This window comes from Corapipo altera, unplaced genomic scaffold (genome assembly GCF_003945725.1).
Source record: "Corapipo altera isolate COAL_440 unplaced genomic scaffold, ASM394572v1 60, whole genome shotgun sequence".
In the NCBI taxonomy this organism is placed as follows: Eukaryota; Metazoa; Chordata; class Aves; order Passeriformes; family Pipridae; genus Corapipo; species Corapipo altera.
Genome location: NW_020884912.1, coordinates 3,008,762 through 3,033,680, shown reverse-complemented (window position 1 = coordinate 3,033,680; position 24,919 = coordinate 3,008,762). Strand labels below are relative to the sequence as shown.

General features: G+C 42.4%; 1 protein-coding gene across 7 annotated transcripts in view; it reads right to left on the bottom strand.

The window, feature by feature from the left end:
• PHACTR1 (phosphatase and actin regulator 1) overlaps nt 1-24,919 on the bottom strand; it is a 303,990-nt gene that overhangs the window by 7,172 nt on the left and 271,899 nt on the right. For all 7 annotated transcript variants that reach the window (XM_027654036.1, XM_027654034.1, XM_027654039.1 and 4 more), the window contains 3 exons: nt 17,604-17,659; nt 12,648-12,709; nt 2,721-2,861 (listed from right to left, as the gene is read on the bottom strand). In XM_027654036.1, the coding sequence (XP_027509837.1) occupies nt 2,721-2,861; nt 12,648-12,709; nt 17,604-17,659 (259 nt within the window). The remainder of the gene's footprint in view (nt 1-2,720; nt 2,862-12,647; nt 12,710-17,603; nt 17,660-24,919) is intronic.

Below are 24,919 nucleotides of genomic sequence, written 5' to 3'. Positions count from 1 at the left end.
CAGCTGTATCGTTTGTTAAACCAATACAACACACTAATCCAGCAGAAAAATAGCCATTTTTCTGGCTTGCCCATGAGGGAAAAGAAAACCAGGGGCACTGGCAGGAAGAGAGATACTGAAGAATAAAAAACCAGAGGGGGTGATTTGGAGGAACTCAGCTGCATGGAAGAGGTGGCACTCAGCAGAACTGGCTCGAGTCCCAAGCCCAAAGTCAAGACCTCTGACAGACCTGTGATATTTGTAGCTCATAACTGGGTTTCACCATGAGTGTTTGGAAGGGACATGCAAGGTGGTTCCTGTGGCCAAACACTCCCATGGGTGCAAGGTGTGTGCCATTGCCTTCCTGTGGGATGCTGAAAACTCGTGTCTGCCAGGAATTTTTCTCAGTGAAGGAAATCTAAACTAGTATGAGTAGCATGAGCCCATAACAGGGCTTTTGCAACAGCCACTGACCCAGTCACCAATTACCTTTGCCTTGATAAGTCCTAAGTGATAGATTTTGCAAGTGTTTTTCTAAAGAAAAGGCCCCTTGTGCTCTTTCTGCACAGCTTTGGGTTTTTATTTCCCTTAGAAGTGCCTGTCAGGCTCTGCCTCCATCCATTAGGACAGAGCGATGGCTATGCAGCAGCTCAAGGGCCTACATTCAGCAGACAAATCTGCAACTGAAGTGACTGTGAAGGAGGCCACAGGGGCTGCTGACTCCCACAGGGTCTGAGATCTGTTTCCCCCTCTACCCCTCATCTACTGGAGAGATGCAAAAGTGCCCTTTTCCTTCCCCTAAGAGTCAGACCTGATAAAAATGAACTGTGATTGAAGGCAATTCCCTTCACCAAGCACACAGAGCAAGATTTTCTGACAAACAGAAAAGCCCATTGCTAAAATCTGTTTTTGCAACAAATCTAGCCTGTGCTGACCAATGAAGACGGCTATTGAATTAAAGCTCAGGAAGAAAATAATCTTTTATAGGATGGTGTGGCTTTGTCAGGCATTTTAGAGTTTATTTCAGTTTGCCTGGCTATTTTTTCCAACAGTGGACATAGTGGTGGGGAAGAGCAGATCATCTGAATGGTAGAAATCAGAATACTGCCCACAGGACCCAACCGCAAAAAACAATCTATCTGCTTCCTTATGCCATAAGGGGCATTAATATTGGCATGACAAACTCTCTTCATGTGATGATGCTTTGCTGAGAAAAGGTTCATTTGGAGAACTTAACCCTTTGCTCTAACTATTGAATTTGCACATGCATTATAAAAAAAGAAAAAGTGATGTCAAAGTACTTTGCCTTAATACTAAACTTTTTACCAGGTTACATTTAATAGTGGTATTTCATACTTGTTCTTTTCAGAGACACAGGATGAGGTAGAACTTCTCTGGAAACCAAATCTTCTCCATGCCCAGATGAAGTTTCTCCATGTCTTTCCTCCCAGACAAGCCTCAGTTTCAGCTTGTCACCCATAAATAATCAAAGGTCCAGTTGGGAGATTTATTCCCTTCCTCATTTACCAATTAAGAGAATAAAGCTAAGTCAGTTGACTCAGATCTTGTCAAACATGGTGAGATAAAATGGGAAAAGCTAATTTAACCTAGTATATTATGGTCTGTGGACAGTCCAGAGGAAGTTTTTCGTGTTTTCAGATCAGTTTATGCTTTATTAACTTATCTACAGCTAATTGAAAAAAGCACTCTGTCAAGGAGGAGACCAATGGTCACAAAACTATACAAATCTTTTGGCTCAATTATACAAGTATAAGAGCTTGTTCTTTGTGAATAAAACTAAGAGCACCATAGATGAGTGGCATGGCCAGAAAGCCTGCTCAGTCTCTAAACATTGGACATCATAGTCTCCATTGCTGCATGAGTGAGTTCCATTGCAAAGAAATAGTCAAGGCTTGAATTGAGGCACCTGAAAGTCTTTAAAATTACAAGGGCATCACAGAGCAACTGTAAGCATGGGAATCACTGATCAGCCTCAGAGTCCTTAAAAGCATCCATAGAACATTTAAATTTTTTTCCTGAGGCACCATTAAGACCTTCAGAATGTTATTGATATAATTTGCCATCAATTTAACCTCTCTGCCACCAATACTGACAACAGAGACACCATTTAGTGGAAGTCTCTTTGGTGCTGAGAAGGCAATGCCATCAGTATCAAATGTGTGCCTTTTCTTCATCGCAGGTCTCACATAATTTCAGTTCAGTGCTTAAAATACTCTGTGGTAGAAATCCCAAGCAAAGGCCCCTATTGTAACACACCAGAGAGAAGTTACCTGGCTTTGGAGGGACGGAGATACCTTTGCAAATTGACCTGCTGGCATTTTCACACCCAAATCTAATCTGTTCTGTCCTGTCCTGGTACAGAAATTCTGGCACACTGCTCTGCTAGGTCTTGCTGGAGCTCTCAGCTGGCAGCATTAACACCAAAATCACTGTAAAAAGTGATTTTTACAAAATCACTGTAAAAAGGACCTTTCTCAAAGGGCTTGGGATTCCTTCCCTCTCCTGGTTTCCATGCATATAGAAACCTTCTTGCCAAAGAGTTATGATTCGAACAAACAAACCTTGTGAATGGGAAGAAAACCACAGGTGTGCTGGGAAGGGAAGTCAGGTGGAGGTTTATTCCTTGACAACCATGGGACCTGTGGGACCCAAGGGATGCCACTTTCTGCTACTTTCTCTGACTGTTCAGGTCATGGCTCTTCCAAAGTTGCTCCACTTACTTTGTCGGCGGCTGTGAGTCGTGTCCAGGGTTTGTCTGCCCTCCGGTCGTAGTCCTGCGCATCTGCCACTTCCACGTAGTCACTGAAGCGGATGAGGATCTTCCTCTCACGTAGCTCTTCTACTGTGGGCCTTTGACTCAGCTGCAGGTTTGAGGAAGGAGTGGAAAAAGGCATCAGGACTTCTCTTTTCCCCTGCAGAGTGCTGCTTGGGGATTTATTTTACTACAACCATCGTTATGGTAATAAGAGGGTTCACACATTCCCAGTACTTTTGTTTTATCCACCTTTCACAGAATTGCTACCGGGGAGATGCCCTCTTGTTACAGCACTGTAAATATCATCCTATCTTGCTGCCAGAGCAGTCCACTGTTCTTTGGGAAACAGCTGTGGCTAGAGATCCCAATCCCTGGCTGAGGTTGATCACCCCTGGCAGAAATAAGATGTAATGCAAGAAAGCCTCCTAGTGCACTGATGTCCCAGGAAGAGATAAAGACCACAATGCAACTTTAAAACTACCTGCACAGGCTGTTCACTCCCCAACCTTCTGCTGCTCTGTGTGTGTGGTCCTGTGCTGCCTCGCTAGAGTCAGGGCAAGGCATGGAGTGCCTCCTTCCCTGAATTATGTGCAAACGGTGACAAACGACTTACTTTATGATTCTGATACCCTGCAGACTTGTCTTTACCTCTAGAAAAGGCAGGCAGGATGACTAGTGCTCACTGAACTTTTCACTATTGACTGCTCTATTTTGTGTCACAGCATATTTGGCTTTTAACAATTTATGTTGCATGCTATAAGCAAAAAAAAAGGAGGGGGAAAAAAAAAGTCAAGGGTGGATTCTATCATGTCAGGAAAGCATCTTCATTATTACAAAGCATTTCTTTCAAATTCTACAGCAGAATAGGCAGCCACAGTCAAAACTCCTCTCAAATTAGAAAGAGTAGAAGAGTAGTATGCTCATAGTCCATGTATTGCACAGCCAGTTATATGGATAGGGACAGGCATTAGCTTTCAGGGATCAATTCTCCTTGGATGCACGGCATGCTGCTTAATGTCAAAAGCAATTATGCAACCGTTTCTGAAGAAGGTGCTACATAGATACGTGCATGTGGCTGCAGCTTAACTGAATAAGTTTCACTGTTAGACTGAAACATTTATAACCAGGATACATCAGAAGAAATAATATCCTGATAACAAGTACCTACAAAATGTATCATTCCCACTCACTAGAAATAGGTGTGATTTGCAGTACTTCACCCTTGTGAAGAGCAAAAGGTCTAAATATTTCATAAAATGTTTGAGATTATTCTGCAACATCATTTATGCTCCTGAATCCACCTTCCTCCCAAATTAAGTCTCTCAGTTCCCGGCATTTCATCTTCCAGGAAGAATTAAGATTCAAAACAGCCAGGATACTAAGTGGAGGGTGAAAAATCCCACCTTTCTCTAGCATCTGGGTGCCAATGCAAGAAAGCTCAACTGGCCCATCCTGTTTCTGGCTTTGAGCTTGTGTGTTTGTTCTTGGCATGAATGGTTGTCTTTCTCTTCTCTTGAGATGGCAGGTGACAGTGGGCTGCTCTCCTTACAACAGCCCTGAGCATGCACCCACAAACCAAGTTCAAACATCTCAAATGGAGAGCCTGCAGAACTGCACTAATGCCCTGCCTGTGAGATGCTCAGGAGAATGGAAATCAGGATGGAAATTCTATCCTTCCTGGCTTCAGCGCAGCCATTTTGCACACACAAACCCCAGTGAAATCAGGGAAAGAGAGTGTAACAACTCTACCAGAGGAGCACAGCTCTACACTCTGTTACATGATGCCCTTGTCTAGGACAGCTGGCATCAGTCAAGTCACAGCTCAGCAGTTCATGTGTTGTCTCCAAAGCCATTTTAGGATAAATTATGACACTTAATAGTGGGGGAAAACTCATTGCTGGTTTGAAAAACAACTTTGAAACTCCTGAATATTGCAGAGATCTTAAAACTAAACAGTTTTTCACACCCATCTTCTTCTATGGGAAGCATGATTTTTCCTGGGGCGAGCTGCTCTGCATGTGGCTGCCACACGAGATTCCTCCTCTTTCACTCAAAAGCTTCCCAAGAAAAGCCCTATTTCCTATACCCATGCTCAGGCCAGCCATGCTCAGGTCACCGAAAAGCATGTATACAATGAGGTTAGCAAAAAACATTCCCTTCTTAACTCAGGCTACACGTTTTGGGGACTTCTTTTTAAAAAAGGCAAAATGTATAAACAGCAGGCATAACTTTTTTTGCCTTTTTTTAGACAACATGATAAACATATCTCTGAATTAGAGTACTGTGTCAGAAAAGCCAGAGGGCACAATAAAGTAGATCAAAGCACATCTAGATTTAAAAATGTTATTTTTCATTCTAACAGAATGAAATTCTAACTAGAATTGGTTCTTCAGCCTCGAGTTCTGATACCTACACCTATGCCACCTGCAAGCCAAATACACACTGCAAACAAAACCAAGAAAAGCTAAGTGCTATACCGCACTTGGATTATAATCACAGTTATGCTGAGTGAGGGTTCTCTCTGTCCTACAACTCATCTTATATGTGGTCTCGAACTGGCAGGTTTTTCTAGCAGCCCTTATACTAGGAGCTGCAGGTTTGTTAGCACTGATACATTATTATTCAGATAGAACAGCACAGATCTGCTTTCAGTTATTGAAAATCTAACCTCTGACTATGGGAATAGGGAATCTTTATGCTTAAATAATATTATGACTACACCCCAAAATTTCAAAGATAAGGGTGACACTTCATCTTTACTTGCATCAACTGCTTCTTTTCCCAAAACAGCATGAATTAAGGATGGATTACTAATATTATCTGTACACTTCTCAGCTTTTATCATCTTAGCACATAGCCTAGATGTTGCTTCAGATTGGAATGGAATTAAAAAAGAAACCAAACCAAAAATGTCTTACTGCACGGAGTATGACCACACCAACAAAATACAAAATCCTGCGAATTAAACTCTATGTTGCTAAATGGCTACAAGGGAAGCGGGAATTCCTACAAGCTTTCTAAGCTGGAAGAGGACTTTCAAAAATGACCGACTCTATTTCACAGCTTCTGTCAGTTCCTGACATTAGCTGGCTTTCAGGTTTGTGCTAATCCAAGTGATGTGCAAGTTTGTAAAAAGCAGAAGGCAGGTGGCTGCTGATACAGTAAAACATGCCATGCCAGGCTGCTGTCTAGGAGGTGTGAGGAAGGCAGGAGCATCAAGGGCCACAGAGATGGTGATGCTTCTGCTGGCAATGTAAATTCATTGTTGGTATTTACCTCAGTGCCTCACTGGTTCCTAAACAGCTAATCTGGTTTCCTTTGTGCACTGAGTGTGGGTAAAATCAAACAAATAATACTAAATGTTAAGGGTCACATGATGAAGTGAGAAACATTTAAGTTCTCATATTTACAAATGCAGAAAATCAAATCAGGTGCATCACCTGCACTGAAACTCAGTGGGAAACTTCGGGGTGTGTGAAGAGCAATGCACTGAAATAGATGTGAAAAAATGTCAAGGGCATAAGCACATTATGAAACTGGTGTTAATGTAAGTTTTTCATTCTCAGGTGACACCTGAATGTAAGACAGACTAAAAGCTGCTTCTTCATCTGAAGACATAAAACCATTGCTGTATATTATTTTTAGATGCCATGCCTTTGCTTCTGAAACCTACAGCCAGTGCAATTTCAGGTAGTTCTACACCCTATCAGAGTGGTAAGCAGTGTCTCCATCTCCATAGAGTGGGGAAAGCAAGTGAAGCACAGAGACCAAGCAACTGGCTCAAGGTGACCTAGGAGGCCTGGGGCAGAGCTGTGAACAGGAAAAAAGACGTTCACTGACTGTCGTGCCAGTGCTCTGGCTGTGAAAGAGTCCTGAAATCCATAGCTGATATCACGTAGTTCATGTGTAGCCATAAATCTACATATATTTCCATATATAAAGACACGCACACAAAATATATTCAGTACATTAAACCAAAATGCCAGTCTGATCATGCTAAATTTGAAGAGATGGACAACCACACTGGGTGATTTTCTAAAAGCCATTAATTAGAGTTACATTATTTGAATAGTTAACAAACTTCCCTGCCTCTCTCATGACATTGCAGGGATTTCTTGTCAGCTGCTAGGTGCGAGGGTCTTGCAGTATGTATGGGCTTCCAGAGGTCCCTTAACTCTTGAACAGCTGGGGAAACAGTTTTGCAGAACAGACTCTAAGCAGCCCCACTGTAGGTTTCAGTTCAATCTGTGTCCACGTTGAGGGCACAGCTCGCCTGAGATCTCACCTTGGAGTTCATTTTTATGACCTGTGTGCTGTGATCTCTTGGGTCAAAATTGCTTGATGCTACAGAGTCCTTCTTGAACAACACCTGAGAATGAGCTCTTCTAACAGGCACATTCAAAACTTACAGTAAAAGGACACGGCCAAGGACATGATGCAATTGTCTGAACAAGGCAGTGGTGCTCCAAGCAGGGAGAAAGGGTTCTTACTGAGTGGAGCCTTTTTTACTTACTTCTGTTAATGTCAAAGGGATTTATTGTGTGTGTATGCACTTTTTCTGTGTGCGCCACTGGGCATTTAGTTTTCTGTTTACCTATTTGTGAAGATTTGTGAGCCGAGGGAGCAGGATAATTTTGTCGCAAGTGACTCATTATTTGAGTGTGAATGTCATAGTTTCAAATTGCCCCCCTGGAAGTCGAGGGCCTAGAGGTGATTGGGTGCCAGAGCAGTCTCCCCTGGAGGGCAAATCACTGCCCATTTTGTTCGCTCCTGTGAAAAATCATATATACACAACCGGTGGAAATTGTTGGCAATCGGTCTGTGTCTGCTGCTGTGTGTGGGTGTAGAAGGCCAGGGGTGGCAGGGCCTCCTTCTTCCCCCTCCGGGGGATAAGGGGGACCCTGCGGCCCCACAACTCTGCCTAAGCCAGGGTTGGAGGCAGCACTGGAGTGAGTGTGTGTGTTGTGAAGGAAGGGATTCACAACACCTGAAGGTAAGAGGGAGAGAGGAGCCAAGCCCTCTTCTCCCCCCCCCCCCCCACCCCTTTTGCAGTTAGCCTGTGGAGGGGAGCTTCTCCTTTCCCTCTCACTGTAAAGTGGAGGGGAGGCTCGGCATTGGAGCCAAAGTGGATGGGCTAAATGCAGTCCGGTGCCAGGGAGATAACCCCAGGGGAAATTGGAGATGGACCAGAGACAGGCCCGGAGGACACCCCTGCAGTGATTTAAATGCAGGACAGCCAAAAACACGGATGAGGAATGAAGATTCCAAGACGCATATGTGTGATAAGCTGAACTACAGCAGCATGGAACTGAGGTATGAGAGAGAGAGAGAATTACACAGCACAGATGGCACAGAACCAAGGAGAAAGGACTCAGAGCTTTCTTCTTGGATTTTGTGAGGAAGAAAGGACTTCAGCAAACAGCTGGAGGTTGGTGGGGGGAGTGTTCAGGTTCTCTGAACAATCCCATGAGAGAGAGACTGGGTACCTATCAGCCCTGAAGGGTTTTTCCTGGACTGAATTGAAGGAGAAGCTTAAAAGGACCGATAGAAGTGTATAATATTATATATATAGTTGCTTTTAGCTTGTATAGTATTTATTTGTGTAAAATAAATGTATATATACTCCCCCTTTCCCCTATAGAAGCCTCTTGCCTGAGAGTTTCTCTTCAATGTTGAGATAAATTGTGGGAAGGGGTGGGGGAAGTCTGGAAATTGGATTTTGGATTTTTATGGTGGCTCAAACCACCACAGTGAACCAGGGTAAAAATCCCTTACGAAGTGAATGGATTTGTACTAATGCAAAAGCAGTAAATTAGGACAGGTCTTCTCATGTCTTGTCATAGGAGGTCAAGTTTTCCTCTGTATATCCTGGATCACATATAGACACAAAGGGGCACTTTTCAAGCTTTGATACTAAGGCAATTTGGAAGGGAAGGTTTAACACAAACCCCTTTGTCCTCGGCATGGGAAATGAAGCAAGCCCAAGCACTGACACCAGGTAAAGAGGAGAGGGATGTACTATTGCCAGGTTGGTCTTGGGATTTATTCAAATGCAGAATGCTGAGTTTGCTCCACTTTGGAGCAAACAAGGAAGCTTGTTGTCTTGGCACTTCATCGTTGCCTGCTCTGTTGCCTCGTTAAAATGTTATGATTGTTATTTAGGGAAGAAACTAAGGTGAAAAATTACAGACCCTAGGCAGTAGCACACACAACCCCCTCTCTCCTTTGCTCCTCACTTTTTGTGGTAAAGACATAGGAGCAGCAGCCTCGAAGACCTTTCCCTCTGACTATAGATGCAGTTTATCCAAATTAGCTGCTAACCTTTTTTTCTTCTCTGACCTTTCCCCTCCCTCCTGCCTCCCTCTCACCTCTCTCTGATGAGTCCCACCTCTCACAAGAGTTCATTATTTTCAACAACCTGTGCTGATGCAAGCCGGTGGAGGTCAAGGAAAAGATTGAACATCTTCAACCAAGCAAGGCATTTCCCAGTGAGGCACAGTGAACAGATAGTTTAAATTGTATCAGGGCAGGAATTTAATGGGAGCAAAGGTTTCAGATTATTGTATGCATTTTAAGAAACAGCCACACCTCACCACTTTGCTTGTCGATATTACAACTCTGAGATAATTCATTTTGGAGCTAGACCTTGGGGAAAAATACGCTATTGGCAGTGGGGTGATAGGAAGCAGTAAACAGCTCTGGGGATTGGGCAGCATGATGCCATTTAAGGGAAGAGAAGGTAGGAAGAGTTGTATTCCTCTTTGCAAGTGATTTGTAATGTCTCCTGGTAATCCAGGCTACGATTCTCTCTCTGTAATGGAAGTCCTCAAGGGGCACTCAGCCTTGTCTTAATTGCCTTGGAGCTCAGCCAAATTCAGAGAGGATACATTCCTAGTAGTAATTCCTGGGGGCCCAGAATTCCCTGTGGCCATGACCCATCTGCAACACTTCTCCCAGAGGGCCTCTGGACATTAATATTCATGAAATGGGCTTAGGGTCAAGACCAGTGCTCAGAGAAAAACCTTCCTAATCTGCATATCCTTCCACTCAAATGTTCCAAGTCAATGTGCCTGAAGCTGCTCAGTGGGCCCTGAGGTGCAGAGAGGGAGAGGACAGGAGTGGCTGGATGGCAGAACCCAGCCATAAGCATCTCAAGTGACAGGCAAATACGCTTTACCTCTCCTTCCTCGGGCAGGAGGGACACAAACTACTGAGAAACTTATCCAGCAGCATTTGCCTCCATTTTGTTCTTTGAATGGCAGCTATTCCTTGTCCCCAGTTAATTTGGAGTTAGATGAGTCTGAGAGGGTGACAAGTGCTTAAAGGGGCAGCTCGCTATAGGTCACCTGATTTCTTTTTAATTCTTTTTTTTTTTTTTTTTTTAGAAATTGCCTGTCCACATGATGAATTCAGCTGGATATTTATTGCTGACTTTATTAAGGCATCTAGACCTAGCAAGGTAATCTTACTTATTACATTATGTCATGTTACAACTTATCATCATAATACTCTAACAAAATGTCAGTGCTGAAGGAATTTTAAGAATAGCTTTTTAATGGATGGAGCGTATTGTTTCCTTGGAGTTGGAATGTCGCCACCAAAAAAACTGAGGACAGTAGCATTTCTATCCTGCAAGGTCAAAAGTCACATCAGTGGCTCCTACAGAACCCCCTTCCCTTCTTATGACCAACTACACACAGATACAAAAGAGGCAACATGGCACACCTTGTTTATGTTGAATTTACCCTGTGGGTATGTGTGTGCTTTAAAACTCAGTGCAAACAGAAAGGGCGGCTGGGCAACACACTTGCTGTGCTCAATTAAACTTCTGCTTGATCTGAGGTTTAAAATCCTTTGGTAATAAGACTTCAGCACAAACCGACAGAAGGTGCCTGCCACTCTGCTGTAAACACAACAACACATCTGGGACATGCTCATGAAAGACGCAGCTGGGGAATAACAACTATTTTTGCAGGATTCACTAGGTGGTTGGCATTTCTAGTTGTTGTCTAAAACACTTGCAAAGTTTATTCACTTATTTTCTCTAGTGATTTCTGAGCTTTTATGATGGTAGGTTTGGTAGGTGAGAACAAAATCTGTTGTTAGATCAGGCCTGTGGTTCTTTCATTAAAATTACATGTGTCACTAGAACAATTTACAACGGCTTAAAAAGATGATCCAAATCCAACAATACTAAGTCGGGTTGCTACCAACCTTACAAAGGTTGGGGAGAAAAATCTTTACTAGGGAGGAGGCCAAAAAAAGGCTAAAATGAATGTGACTGGGAACAGGGGTATGTACATTAAAGGGCTGACTGCCAGGGACTTGAACTGATGCTGCTCTTCCCGTTGTTTCTGCTTAGAAGTACAAACAAGACAAAGCAAGAAATCTTACAGAAAACTGCTGAGGTTTCAGGGAGCGGACACTGCTGCAATACTGTGGCAGCCTGGGCATTTAGTTGAGCATGTGGCTGTGGCTTCTGCCTGCAGCAGACAGTTCATGTGCTTTGTACCTTTCCTACAAAGTAGTGGAGGATGGGAACCATATGGTGATGATGCCAGCTCAGGTAGCAAGCCCTCTGTTCTTAGGCAGCAGATTGGGTATGGGTAGCTTTGGTTTTTATCTTTTACAGCAGTTCCTCAAATGGCATCAAGCCTTGGATTGGATTCCTGCAGATGTTCACCCTTCAATGTACAGGGAAATTTAAAGCCTGGTAAAAACCGTATTCCTAGCCTTTGTGCAGAGCCTATGTCCCATGAAACATCTGCAATGCAGTTAGGATCTTTTCTTTCAGGCTGTGCTATGAGGGAATGCAAAACCATCCCTGTCATTGTGGTCAGGAATTTAAGTGTTTTAAAAATAATAATACAGCTCTCTGGGCCACAATATTAGCTCCTGCAGACACAGCAGTATCCCCCCACTGGTGACCAGTAATTCTGCCTATTTACTTGAACTCTAAGGCATGAGATTTTTAATCATGAAAGAAGGCAATCCAGTTCTCTGAATGTAACCTTTCCATGCATATTTAGAGTCCTTTCCTTGTTACTATTTATACCACCAAAGTTGTGATCACATACATCAAAAAGACTAAACCACCTAAAATTGTACAGGAAGGGAATGGTGCTGCTTCACAAGGATGTGAATTTTTAGGGGGCTGTCTCCACCTCTGGAGATAGGAAATACGTCAGTGGTGAAATAAAGTTTATCTGCAACAACAGGATGGATTGTTCACCGTGTAAATTGGGGCATCTGTTGACATTTACACCAGCTGTGAAACTGAATGTGTGTATCTGAAATGACTTCTTCAGTTTGAAGAGTAAATGACTTTCAAATGGCAGGAAAACCAAACCCAAATGATGGTGTTTTGTTTGTCCTTCCCTGCCAATACAAGATAGTGTATAGTGCAGAAGACAATTTTGCAAATGTTTCTCTCTATTTAGTTTAAATACCTCAATTGACAATCTCCCTTTCCAGAAAATGTTTAGTTCCCAGTTTATGGGGGGTTTTGTGATGGAATTTTAAAATGCAATCAGCATTGTTTTAACTTTGCTCTCTGTAATGTCTGCAGCAGCCATTACATTTACAAGGAGAATTGGTCCTTGTAAATGCTGGTCTCTCTATCCTTCACTATTCAAAGCTCCTTCAGGGATGAAGACTAGATCTTCTTTTGTCCTGTTTGAAATGTTACCAGCAATAGCCTGCAAAGCGGTTCCCTTCACTCTCTGTGGACTTATACCCTGTAACACTGCTGATTTCTTTTAAAGATTTCTTTTAAGACTTCTTTCACACTCTACATTTGAAAACGGTGATGAGGAAAAGGAAAAAGGTAAACAACTGTGCAGTAGGGAGAAAGTTACAGTAGTGTCATAATAGGATCCAAGTTGCTTCTCACCTTACGTGTTAATCTTCTCTTAATCTCTCGTTTTTCCTCCTGCTCCTCTTGCTCATTCCGGGCTGTAAAAGATTTACAGGGATCTCAGACTGTGAACTCATCAGGCATGCACAGTATGCAACAAAATAAGCCTTTCCATTAGTATATTAATGTTTCAGGACCTCTCTGATGCACAGTATATGCCTCTGGGTCTAGTGAACGTCCTCGATCTGTAGCCACTGTGCTTCTTCACACGCTTCATAAAACAGCTACAGCTTCCTTCCTTTCCCTATGTTGGCACCTTTTCATGTGTGTCACTTTCTAGAAGGGCTGGGCAGTGAGCCAGCTCTTCAGAAAATGTTATCTCCCTGCCCACAGGCCTGGTAGCCTCAAGGGGTTCAGCTACGATATGGTCGGATTCTGCAAGGCTGCAAGGTCAATGGCTGGAAAAGAAACACATCCTTTTTTTTTTTTCCATCCACAGAATAATTTCTTGCAGCTACTTTTTGGAGATAATAGAAAAAAACTTGAGAATAAAGGTGCCAGGCAAATTGTGTTACTTCCCATGACCTGAGCAGAGTTAAGGAGAGCGTATCCTTCCATCATGAGCCTTCACAGCACCACACTGGAGCATAAAAGCATATCCTAGGGCAATTCACTTTCAACATTAAGCCAAAAGATCCCACGCTACAAGTTCTTACCAGGACACACCTCAATTATTCTCCCTCAAGAGGACAATAACATTTGAATATGCCAACTCTTATTCAGCTTAGGAGCAGGCTGTCATGCATGTCTTTCTATTGAACTTTACCAAAAGTCACTAAAATCCCAGTTAGGATCTGTTTCCACTGCTTCATTGATGACTGAAATGCTCCTTACTCCAATCATCCCAGTACATAACAGGTAAGAGCAAACACAACTCATCAGTTTTTCCACTAAGTACTCTGTGCCCCTGCTGTGATCTGCTTTTCACTCAGACAGGACTAGTTCAGGCAGGAATAACTCTGCAGGGGAGATTATGGACCTCAAAGGCCAGTTTAGGATAGGTGCCTTGATGTAAATTATTCAACTCTGGACTGAATTAAACTCAAGGAGGAGATTAGTTCCTCTCTGCTGAACCTGTGGAAAGAGCAGACACCTCTGGCAGAGTGGCAGTAACAAACCACCAGCTGTAGCTTCTTCAGCTGTGAGAGCACAAGTCAGCACTCCCACTAACCAACCGCAACAAGCCAGAAATAATATATGGAGCTCTGAACTTAACAGAAGTCTGCTCACAGTGGAGGGGATGCAATGCTTCAAATCAATGCATACAAAATTGGGGCTTTCCCCACACAGAAATGAGACCTAAAGTTTAGAGACCACAGAGGCCTCTGAGGAGGTGAGAAGGGCTAGGCTGGAAACCAGGTTTCTTGCTGCTCAGGACAGGCTGATGGGTCTATCACAACTGCTCACTGACTTCAGCAGGACTGGGAAACCTCCAGCAAAGTAGACAAAGAGCCATTCAATGTTATGATGTTTCATACTACACTTCTGATCTTTAAGTACCATTTTACAAAAAATACTGCTTACATTTTCAGAAAGAATGATACTGGAGTAAAAAGAACACAAGTCAGCAGGGAGTCACAGATGGCTTTTTAAGTGATCACCAGAATACCTACACTGATAAATGTAATTTTCCTCTTTCAGTGGTGCCTGCCCCTGCTGGGCTGGGTTTGCTTCAAGCAATTGATCCTCTAGCAATATTTTTCTTCCCTTTGTGTCTCAGATTTGAAGGAGTTGATCTTGCAAATGCCTACTTTCAGAAATAGAGCCACTAATAAATCCATGTATGATTAAGCCAGAGAGACACAGCACTAAATAGAGCCCACAGAGAGTCAGGGTAGAACTGCAAGCAGCAGAGGATAAAACTTAGTTATGGCCTTTCGCTTTTGTCCTTGGCATCCGATGTCTTTCTTTTCTCCTCACTCTTAGCTCAGCCACCCACCTTCAGAGACAGCGGGGCAGGCTGAAGACATTGGTTAGGTAAAAGCTGGAAATTAGGAATACATTCTCTTCCAAAACTCGAAAGTGACTTTGTTTTAGCTATTACTTTGAAGTTAAGTCATGCCAATCTTGTGAAGCTATAAAACTGACGCTTCATTTTATCTTATGTGTTCAGGAGACGGTGTTACTCTTGACCTGTATATCAGGGTGGGTGGGTGCAGGTATACAATTTCCAGGCCTGATTTCTGTTCCAGAGTGAAATGTCTCCAATGCAATCTGAGGCTCTCAGAGTCTACCCAGCCATCATTTCTGTGACAAATTTATGCAACCCTGACTGTGCCAGGCTGACAACTGGACTTGCATCCATCTATGAAGTGGCACAGGGGTGGTGCATGGAGGGGATTGAGACATCATTCCTCATAAACTTGGACAGCAAGTATTAACTGCAAAAAGTGTTCTTTAGTCTTCAAACTAACCCTACAGGCCTAGACTTCTCTCACTACATGCCTTTGACTTAAATATGAGTCAGTGAATTAGGTATACTTCAATGAAGGACTCTTGAAGAACCAGTTGTCCCTGCTCTCTGTTTCCTTGCTGTGACTGCTGTAATCTTACTGTTGCCATCAGCAAGTAGTGAAACCTGTGCAATGGATGCTTTGCCATAGTAGTTCGATAAGGATAACTCATAATTATTGCAGCAGCACAGAGGGAGGAAGTGTTCAATTCATGTATTAAGACTGGCTGTCCAACCACATTTTGCCTCATTTCTTCCCATCAGGATGGGCAATAATGCAGTTACACGTGTAATAGGAACATCATGGTACCAGACATGACACTTGAATCAGGGAGATTTCAGCCTTAACTGCAGAGGAAATCCTATTTAGTCTACTTGAGAGCTTGCTAGGTTTTCCTTTGTGAGTCTGTGTGTGTGCATGCTCTGAACTGGGCTATTGCAAATTGCTTGACCTGCTTATGCAGAGCTTCACTCTCTTTTTATTATCGCTTCCTAAGTCTCTCTTTGTGTACGCTCCATTATATTTATTATAATTCTCCTTCTCAGAAGTCTAGAGGAAGGATAGAAAGTGATGCACAAACCAGACACTATTTATATTTACTTGTTTAAGGATAGAACATGTTTGTGCTCCCTTTTTTTAATTATGTAACTATTTTAATTTTCTCCTTTCCTGCTGTGGTTCACCAAAAATTGGAATGCCTTGGAAATACCACATTACTCTTTCCTGTAATTAGGAAGCTGTTTGTCTACCAAGACACACATGTTTTGGGGCAGATCTGGGCTAAGGAATGAAGCTACAAAAATTCCATTTAGGAAATACAACATGATTCTGGATTCAGGGTAGTATTTTCAAACATCCATGTCATTTAAGAGCCTTTACTCAATTAAAAAAAGAAACTAATGCTACTCAGAGGATAATTCCTCTGAAATGTAAGAGATCTTCAGGGCACTGTGTGACTGCTGTGCTTGGCAACATGACCCTTAGAAATGTCTGCAAGGCACCCAGTGTTGGCCTCTCTGCTGACACTGGTTCAAACACTGCTGCCAAAGCAGCTGCCCAGGACCCCCACCACCCCCAAGCCACCTTCACTAGTGCCAGAGCAGTGTTTACTGGGCACGTACCAGTGCCAGGTGGTGCATGACATGTGTTTGTTCACAGGTCCCAGGATGACAACATGAGCTGCCTGGAGAATTGGCCTCTGTCCCTCCTCGCCTGAGCCTTGGCATCAGTCACGTTGCACGTCCCCCTCCTCCAGCTGTTCTGCTACCTGCCTGTGAGACAGTATATCTGGATGTGCCAACTATTTCCCTGGGTTCTGCCCCTGACTTCCTCCAGCAGTAGGTTATGGGAGTTAGGGGTAGACAGCACAAGCACAGCTGTTAAGAGAGGGCTTTTTCTGGCAGACTCAAGGTTGCCCACACCACTCTGCTGTTTAGTCTTTTCTCCTCTTTGCACTGACAGTGCCACATTCTCTTTGTCTGCCATGTGTCATAACATGAACAGAAAAAAAAAGATGCTGGGCATTAACACTATCATTAATCATTAATCTGCTAAGAATTTGTTTTTGAAGTATTTAATCAATGAATTCTGCTAATTTTCAGGGAATTAATCTTCTGCTAACACATTTTTATGATTCTATACAATGCAGTTATTTGAACAAGAGAAGGAGACATTATATATAAAGTATCATTAAGGAATACTTTTTTTCCTGCATTGATTTTTTAAAATTTTCCTGGAATTATGCATTTACTAACTTAAAAAGGCAAGAACTTGTTTATGTTGCTTTCTGTTTCCAGAGTAACAACAATTAGTTGAACACCTTTTTGTTTTTTAGTATTCAAACCACTTCAATGTGAGTAAAGAAACTGCCATTTTTTTTCCTGTTCATTCATGAGGTTATGAAATTTGGACTCAGTCTAGCTTCCCTTGAAGCTGGTGGCAATGTATCTACTAACCTAACTTGGATCAGAGTCTCTAAACAGTATTTTGTCCCTTTAAAATATTACATGTTGAGGATCTACCAGCAAGTTTTTGGCTGATTTAAAGGAAGAGTTTCAGGAGACCATTCAGGAAATAACCCCGAGTCACACTGCATTCTTTTTTAAATTAAATAAAGGCTCCAGCTAGTGTAGATTGCTGTGAAGATTTTTAGAAAAGCTAATCAAGCTATGCCCTTACTAACTTACAGTGGTATGACTGACTCTCTGTTTGGAATATCGTTCAGCATCTGGGTCTTTTTTCCCCATAGGTTTTTCATTCTTGCAGATTTACTGACTCTGATTTTAAAGAACTGTTTCTGCAGCTCTAGATGTTGTTACAGACTTCCATGCTTATTTGCATTTATGATGCCCTTTGTTATTTTTAATTATTAATGATGCATACACAGAATAGTTGATGTTTATAAAAAACACCAAATGTACATCAAAACTAACCCAAATTAGCTGGCTTCAGGTTAAACGTCAACAGAATCAGGACTTACGTTTCAGTATGTTCCTCTGCTCCAATTCTTCAGCAGTTGGCCTCTGGCTCAGTCGTCTGCGAAAAAAGTCCAAGATCAGTTTTTGGACCATATCACATTCTCCTCAGTTCTCTGTCTTGAAGAGTTATTTTGGGGCGTGAAAGGCAGAGCAGAAAGCACAGACACTGCTCCATTATGTAGTTGATATGCCCCAACCATGCGTGACACAGACCATGCTTCGCTTTCGCATTTTCCTCTGTTTTCAACTCACGAAAGACAAAATACGTTATGTCATCTTAGGCATGACTCTCCCACCCCTACCCCAGGCAGAGCTGCTGAAAGCTAAGCCACACAGATGTCTTCACTTAATTTCCTTCCTTCCATGCCTGCTTCCTGACTCAGGCAAGTATTTCTAGCTAAGATCCAGCTAACCCTCTCGCTGCCCTCTCACCAGCCTCCTGACTGTGCCCCATTTGTTCAAACAGCATTTCAACACACAGACAGTCCACTGAAAAAACAAGGGATGGTTTGGCAGTGCTGAGGGCAGAACAATAGCAGTCCTCCTCCTCCTCCTCCGCACACTCACTTCCCTCTTCCTCTGCCTCCTCCTCTTGTGACTTTTATTAAATCTTATATTGAAGAATCAATGTGTCTTGCTAATCAACCTGTACATAATAAGGTCACTAAACCCACAATCTAATTACAAATGCAGACTCTGTACATAGGAATGATCTGAATATTCAGAATATAAAGCAAGCACAAAAGGGTCTTTGGAAAACAAAGTAAACCAGGGAGATGACATCAGAATTCAGCACTGTTGGGCATCCTCATACTCTTATCTGAGTCAATGGGAGTTTTGTCAATGATGTCAGTGACAGTATAGAGCCTCCTTTTCCTTCAGACATGCTCATTCAGAGACATTCCCAACTTGAGGGCCCCAGTCTCTGCCAGCTGGACCATCAGTTTCCCTGTCAGTTACTGGGTACTGATAGGAAACGTGATACGAATGCTGGCTGCATGGCTTTATCTTCTGCAGCAAATGCTTCCTCCAACCCAGGGCGCAGCAGCTCACTGAAATGGAGCTCTCTCTGCAAGGCTGGATGAGAGATATTTGACATTGGCTCCTCACAACACAGGGGCTGAGCTGCTGATGCACACACATCCCCAACCTTCTCCAGAGCCACGAGCTCACGTGTGCCAGTGAAATATCCCTGCCTTCACATCCTGCAGGTTGCACAGGGCTGAATGAAGCACAAGCAGTGGTTAGGAACCCATCTGCTAAACCAGTTGTTTGAAGACAAAAGCACTAAAGGTAGATGATTTTACACAGTCTGAAGATTTCCACCAGTAGAAGTGATACCAGTCATACATCCTTTGGGAGCACATTACACCACGAAAACAAAGCATTAGAACACCGTCCTATTCCAGTGCAGAATTCAAAGTCAGGAGTTTTGTCTCTTTCTCACCTTTTGTCTCTTTTACTATCTTTAAGATACAGTAGCTGTTGCTAATCGGAGACTTCACCTTAGGACTTTGAAGCAATTAAAACGACTTTATTTCTAGCAGCAGATGAGAACCAAAGAGAAAAAGTTGCTACTTTTATCCTCAGCATGTGTGTCTGCAGGAACTGTGTTAAGTTTTTAATCCCCTGCACCTTGATGCTTTTGAAATTTCAGAGGGATGGAAGGGATGGACTCCAGCTATCCAGCGCGTGGAAGGCTTCTATAGAAACAAACATCACACAACAGGTAAAAAGAGAAATCAGTCTGAAGAAAATGCTCCCAAAAAAGGTCCTCCTCTTTCCAAGACTACAGGGGTTGAAGGACACAGCTAACAGTTCTGTCATGAACAGTTCACACTGGAACATTTTTAACAGAAGGCAGAAGTTTTATCTACCTACACAGGTGATTTGCAAAAAGGACCAAGTCTTCCACGTGTTTAGTGGAGTACCTGCCATGCAGTAGATGCATTTAAACGAAGCTTTCATTCCAATGTGTCATGGCTTTCACGCAAGCGGACAGAGATTTCCTCCAAGCTGTTGTTATATAACTTGTTGTTATATGCACCCTCTACTCCTGTGCTGCTCAGGACCTATAGATCATGGGATTCTTCCCCACACTGCCTGGTAGGGCCCCTAGTGAAAGCCAGCCAAGAATACCTGTGTTCCCCATCAATAGTTGAATTACTGTACAGAACCTATTATCCACCCTTTTCAGGCTGCAGAGTGCTCCTGCCTAAAGGATGACCTCCATTTTTAAGTGATGCACTTACACAGCAGAAAAAAGCCATGACAGTTTGGATAGATTAATTCTGGAGATCTGAAGCTATCTGCATTCATGGGTTGTCAATCACTTTTGGGCTCTTATAATCCCAAGAACTTTTAATAGCAAGACTTAGGCAGTAGGAAAAGATAAGGTACCCTTGTAGTGGAACAAAATCATAACTAGTCCTTACAATGCAAGCAGTGAAGCACTGCTGGAGGATGAACAAGGTAACAAATAGAAGCTGTGGAGGTTCCTGGCCTCCAGTACTGGTGTCTGCTTTCATGTCCATGAACTGCTGTTACATCCTCATTTCCATCATTCTTATGGTCTGACAGCCTGCTCCTGATTCCCTTGTTTTAAGTCCCTCCTTGATAAGCTCCTCAAACAAACCCAACCCCTTCCCCAGCCCTTCCCTTCCAAGCTCTCACAATTAACTCTCTTCTTGGTCTCTTGCTCATTTAATTTGATTTCTTCTCATGCTTTTACAGTGACTTCTGCCCCTAAACCACGTTGGGGCTTTACAAACAACTCCACCAGCTCTTCAGAACAGTGCCATTTTAGTTCTTACTTTGCCTCTTAATTTCTAGGTTTGCCAGATACTGAACTGCTGCTAACTTCTCAGTTAATCTTTGAAAATCTTGATGTTTGTTAAAGATACCTTAAATTAAGGAAAGTAGGCAGCTATTGCTTTATTACTGTGGCTGTGAAGACATATTTATTTCACATCAAATTTCAGTACACCATCTCCAGTGCACCACTCTGACCTTGGCAAACACCAGGTGTGATAGCTTCCCTCTTCTGCCTTCCCTCCTGTGCTGCCCAGAATAAAAAATTGTTAATGAAGCCCACCTAGCTTGCAGAGGTTGATTTCAGCAGTTTGATTGCTGAATTGCTGCTGTGCCTTTTTTCATTTAACATCACAGGGGCTGCACGAGTCTGTCAAGAGGCCACAGGTCAGAAAAAAAGTGTCTCATTAGCAGCACAATCAGAATAAAGAGGAGAAAATGGAATGTGAGGAAGGATTCTGGTGCCATGAAGGTTGCCTGGAAAAGAACGGATCTGCTCATGAAAACTAAGAATCAAATGGGAGGTGGTGCTGCTGTTGATCAGAAAGGTAACTCTGGCTGTTTCATCAAGCTAAGTGAGTGCAGGTGTCTAACCAAGAAACAGGCAAGACAGGCCTTAACAAGTAACCTTTAACAGCACTTTCTGTATTCAAAATCTCATGTGGACATGCCTGACCCTCACTGGGCCACTTCTGCAGTTTTGCATTTTGCTTCAGGCATTCAAAGGGACAGGAAATCTTTTTACAATTTGTGCTTTGCAATGTGTTGCCTGGTTAACACTTTATATGTTTTTGCAATATTGATAACAACTGTTTTGCAAATACACTGACAAAGGTTTTACTACAAAGAAAACCTTCCCAAGATTTATGGTGACATAAAGAAAGCCTTGTTAGGCTTTCACTGAAAAAGTAATATCCAAATGAGATTGTCAGTGAAAAATAAAAGTTTGCTCACATTTACAAACTTGACAGCAAACCAATTTTCTGAATTAATGCTCTGCATGATCAAATGCATCACACTCCCTGTACTAGACAAGAGGAGCTGAGCAGCTCTTCACAAGGACAGTGTGTGTTGGGGCTTATTTTCTGGGTGTTTTTATTTTTTTTGTTTGTTTGTTCTTATGAATTTGCTCTGGGCTAGGTTGTTCATATTATGGTGGATGAGTAGGAGTTTAGGGGCAGGAGGGACAATTGTGCAAAATCAATTGCTGTAGACCCAAAATACTGGTTGATGGGGGTGTAATCTCTTCAGGGAGCAAGAGGAAAGGAAGGCAACATTTTCACTGATGGATGCTGCTGTTTGGAGCCTGGCCAGAAAACTGAGAACTCAGAATGGAAAGTTCCTGGTCCATGTGGCAGTGTCCCGCAGGAGCAATAAAAGAAAAAGCTGGCTGTACATTTCCCTGGGCACTACAAAACAGTTAAATGAAGTATACAGTGATGCTTACCCTGCTCTGCAGTGTGGCCATTCCCAGGAGGCTCTCAGGACAGCAGCCAACCGGTTGTAGGCCTTCAGGTCAGAGTTTTGCGGCCCTTTTGTCTGGAAGCACCTTTGAAGCAAGATGCTCCTGGCTGCCTAGGCTGTCCCCTACCAGAAGTCATGGATTTTCTCTCCCTGATCTCTTGTTTTGCTGTGGATGAGCTCTAAGAAAGAGCTGGTTAATGCCATCCACCTCATTGATATCCTGTGAACAAGATAATTCTGGATGTGTGTTTTCTGGGTACCAGGAATTCATCTTCTGCCCAGAGAACAAGAAAATTTAAGAGCCAAGTGTGGGGTCATCTGCAAGCATAATGGCTGGATATAATACTGGGCTTGCTGGAGAATGATTCCCCATATACTTACCAGGCTTATTAACCCTGAGTGTTTGCAGATACAAAAGGAAGAACCTAGCAGCTCTCCAGCACTTGAATGGTGACATCTGGTGTGTATGACCCAGGAACAGGACTGATGGGCAAACAGGTCAGCAGTGGTCACAACGGAGCACGCAGCAGCATGGTGAGGTGTCCAGAATATCCCCAAGACATCTGTGAGCCAAGCCATGATGCCACAGCTGTTCCTCACGACTTAAGTGACCCCGATGTAAAATAACTTCTGAGCACAGCGAGGCATAACCTCTTGAGCAACTCCTGAATTCTTTCTTTAGATGCAAATCTCTTTTAATCAGCTGCAACTGGGCTCACACTACCCTAGAGATTGCTATAAGAGAGGAGTAAATCTGAGCTGGGCACGTGAGAATCCCAGCTGCTACAAAGAACTACTTGTCACATTGCTCTTTAGTTGGCATAAATGAGCATGACTGAACCCAGTAGAACTGTGCTGATTTACATCAACTATATAATTAAACATGAGGAAAATTCAATTGGAGTAAAGAGTCTTAGTGTTGTCTAATTTACCTTGCCTTCCCCAATAATAATGCTGATAGCAAAGCAGTTTTGATGAAGTATAGGCTAGCAAGGGCTCTTTGCACTCCCATGCGACATACGGAATATTTAAAGAGAAAAATGGAGGAGAAGAAAATTTTGTATTTGCTTCTGCCAGTTAATTGTTATCAGAAAGTAGAAATGAACTACCTACCTCTTTTTCTTACATCACTGCGCAATGAGCAAAACATCATTGTAAACCTGGAGGTTCATTTTCTCTGAAGTATCAGCCCAGATACTGCCAGCCAGACTGTAAAGTCTACAGAGAACTATCATTCTCCTAAACAGGATTTATAAAATGGGATTAAACACAGTTTTCTCAATGAATGAGTGAACTGAAGGCATATTAAATAGAAAATCCTTACCAAAAAAAGAGAGTGTAAGACTTTCACGCCAATAAAATTCCTGTACTAGTCTCCATTAAGATGTTTGCTAATCTGTAGGATATGTTATCTCTTCCTTTAAGCTCTCTTTCCTGTGTGACAAGTCTCCTGGTATCAGTCATGATAACATAATTTATAACTCATTTTCCTGAGAAATTAGGGCAATAAAACCATAAGGAATGTTTGCCATGATTCAGTAATCATGTAATGACTGCTCTCCACTTCCCTGTTGACTTTAAATATTCAGCCCCTGGGAGATGTTGGTGCTTCTGCAGTTATAAAGAAGCCTATGGTAATGACTAGAGCAGACCAAAGTGGGCAGAGACCTCTATTCATCCCTGGGAAAATGGGTGAAACACCACTGAGGCAGAGTTCAGAGGAGAAGTAGTTAGACAGTTCTGGTAGGAAGTACTTGGTTTGGTGAAAATCTAAAAAACTGCTAGGTATCAGTTGAAGATCTAAGTACCTTCTGATGGTGCCTTACTGGCAAGGTACTTCTGCTTCAGTATCCCATTTTGTTCCCTGGACCGGACTGTCTGATCCAGGATAGCTACATCAGCCCCATATCCTGGAGGAGAGAAGCAATGTTTTTGCTTGGCAGTAGTGCACTGCAAGAAATGCAGAACAGTCTGGAATGTGAGCCAACCAAATTACAGTTCCCGTAACACATCTGCAGTCATGTTTCCAGCTGGGCTCTACAGGAAAATCAGATTTACAACTAAAATTATTCAGACTTTAATTTAGGCTCTAAGCAGTCTTTTACTACCCCTCAAAATTATGCTTATCCCAGACTTGATTTTGTGTTGAGAAACAGCTTCAATATAGACTTTAAAGCTCTGATTAGTCTAGATTGCGGTGAGGATTTTTGGGAAAACTAATCAGCAAATTTTCTGCTTGCTTAAGCATCTGTGGATAGTGACAAACATAACCAAGCTGGCCCTTTGTTTAAAACCCTAAAACTGACCAATTCGTTTTCCCGTTCTTTAACCCATGTGAATCCATTCTTGAGTTATGACTCAAATGATGCCACCTTTTCTGTTCCAGCTGATTGAAGGATTGATTTATTATGGTTTTGACTTATTCCTGGGAAAATTACAAGCTCCCCAAGAAAGAACTGTCTGTTCAGATTAGGTCTTCTGGGAAACGAGAGTCGTATTCAAAATGTAGATTTTGACAATTCATTATGTCTGCATAAAGTCAAAATCTTGCCTGTCACATACAGAATATATTTCTTTAAAATACCGAAATAAAACAATCATCTTGGACCATGAACTCTGTATTTCATTAAAAGAAATAAAGGAATGACTAGATAGCCCTATAAGTCTGAGCAGAAACAGTGTGAATAATGACATATCCAAGTCATCAATCTTTCATTAGACCACTATCACAATGCAGACACCTTTGTTTTCCCAAGGAATTAGTTAATTTGTTTTCTAAAGATAATGCCAAGCAGTGATAGACACACAAATTCAGATTTTGGCCCCCTTTTAAGCAATACTAACTGCAAAATGCCTATTGATATGTGGAACATTGCAAGATCATAAAGTTCATGTCTCACACCCCAAGCTTTAAAATGGAGCCTCCCCTGTTTCATTACTGTACTGTTCTATTAAGATCAAACCTCTCAGCCAAATGCTGGATGCTCACATAAAATATAGTCATGCTAGTTTAAATGATTTAAAAAAAAAAAAAAGGTTGAAT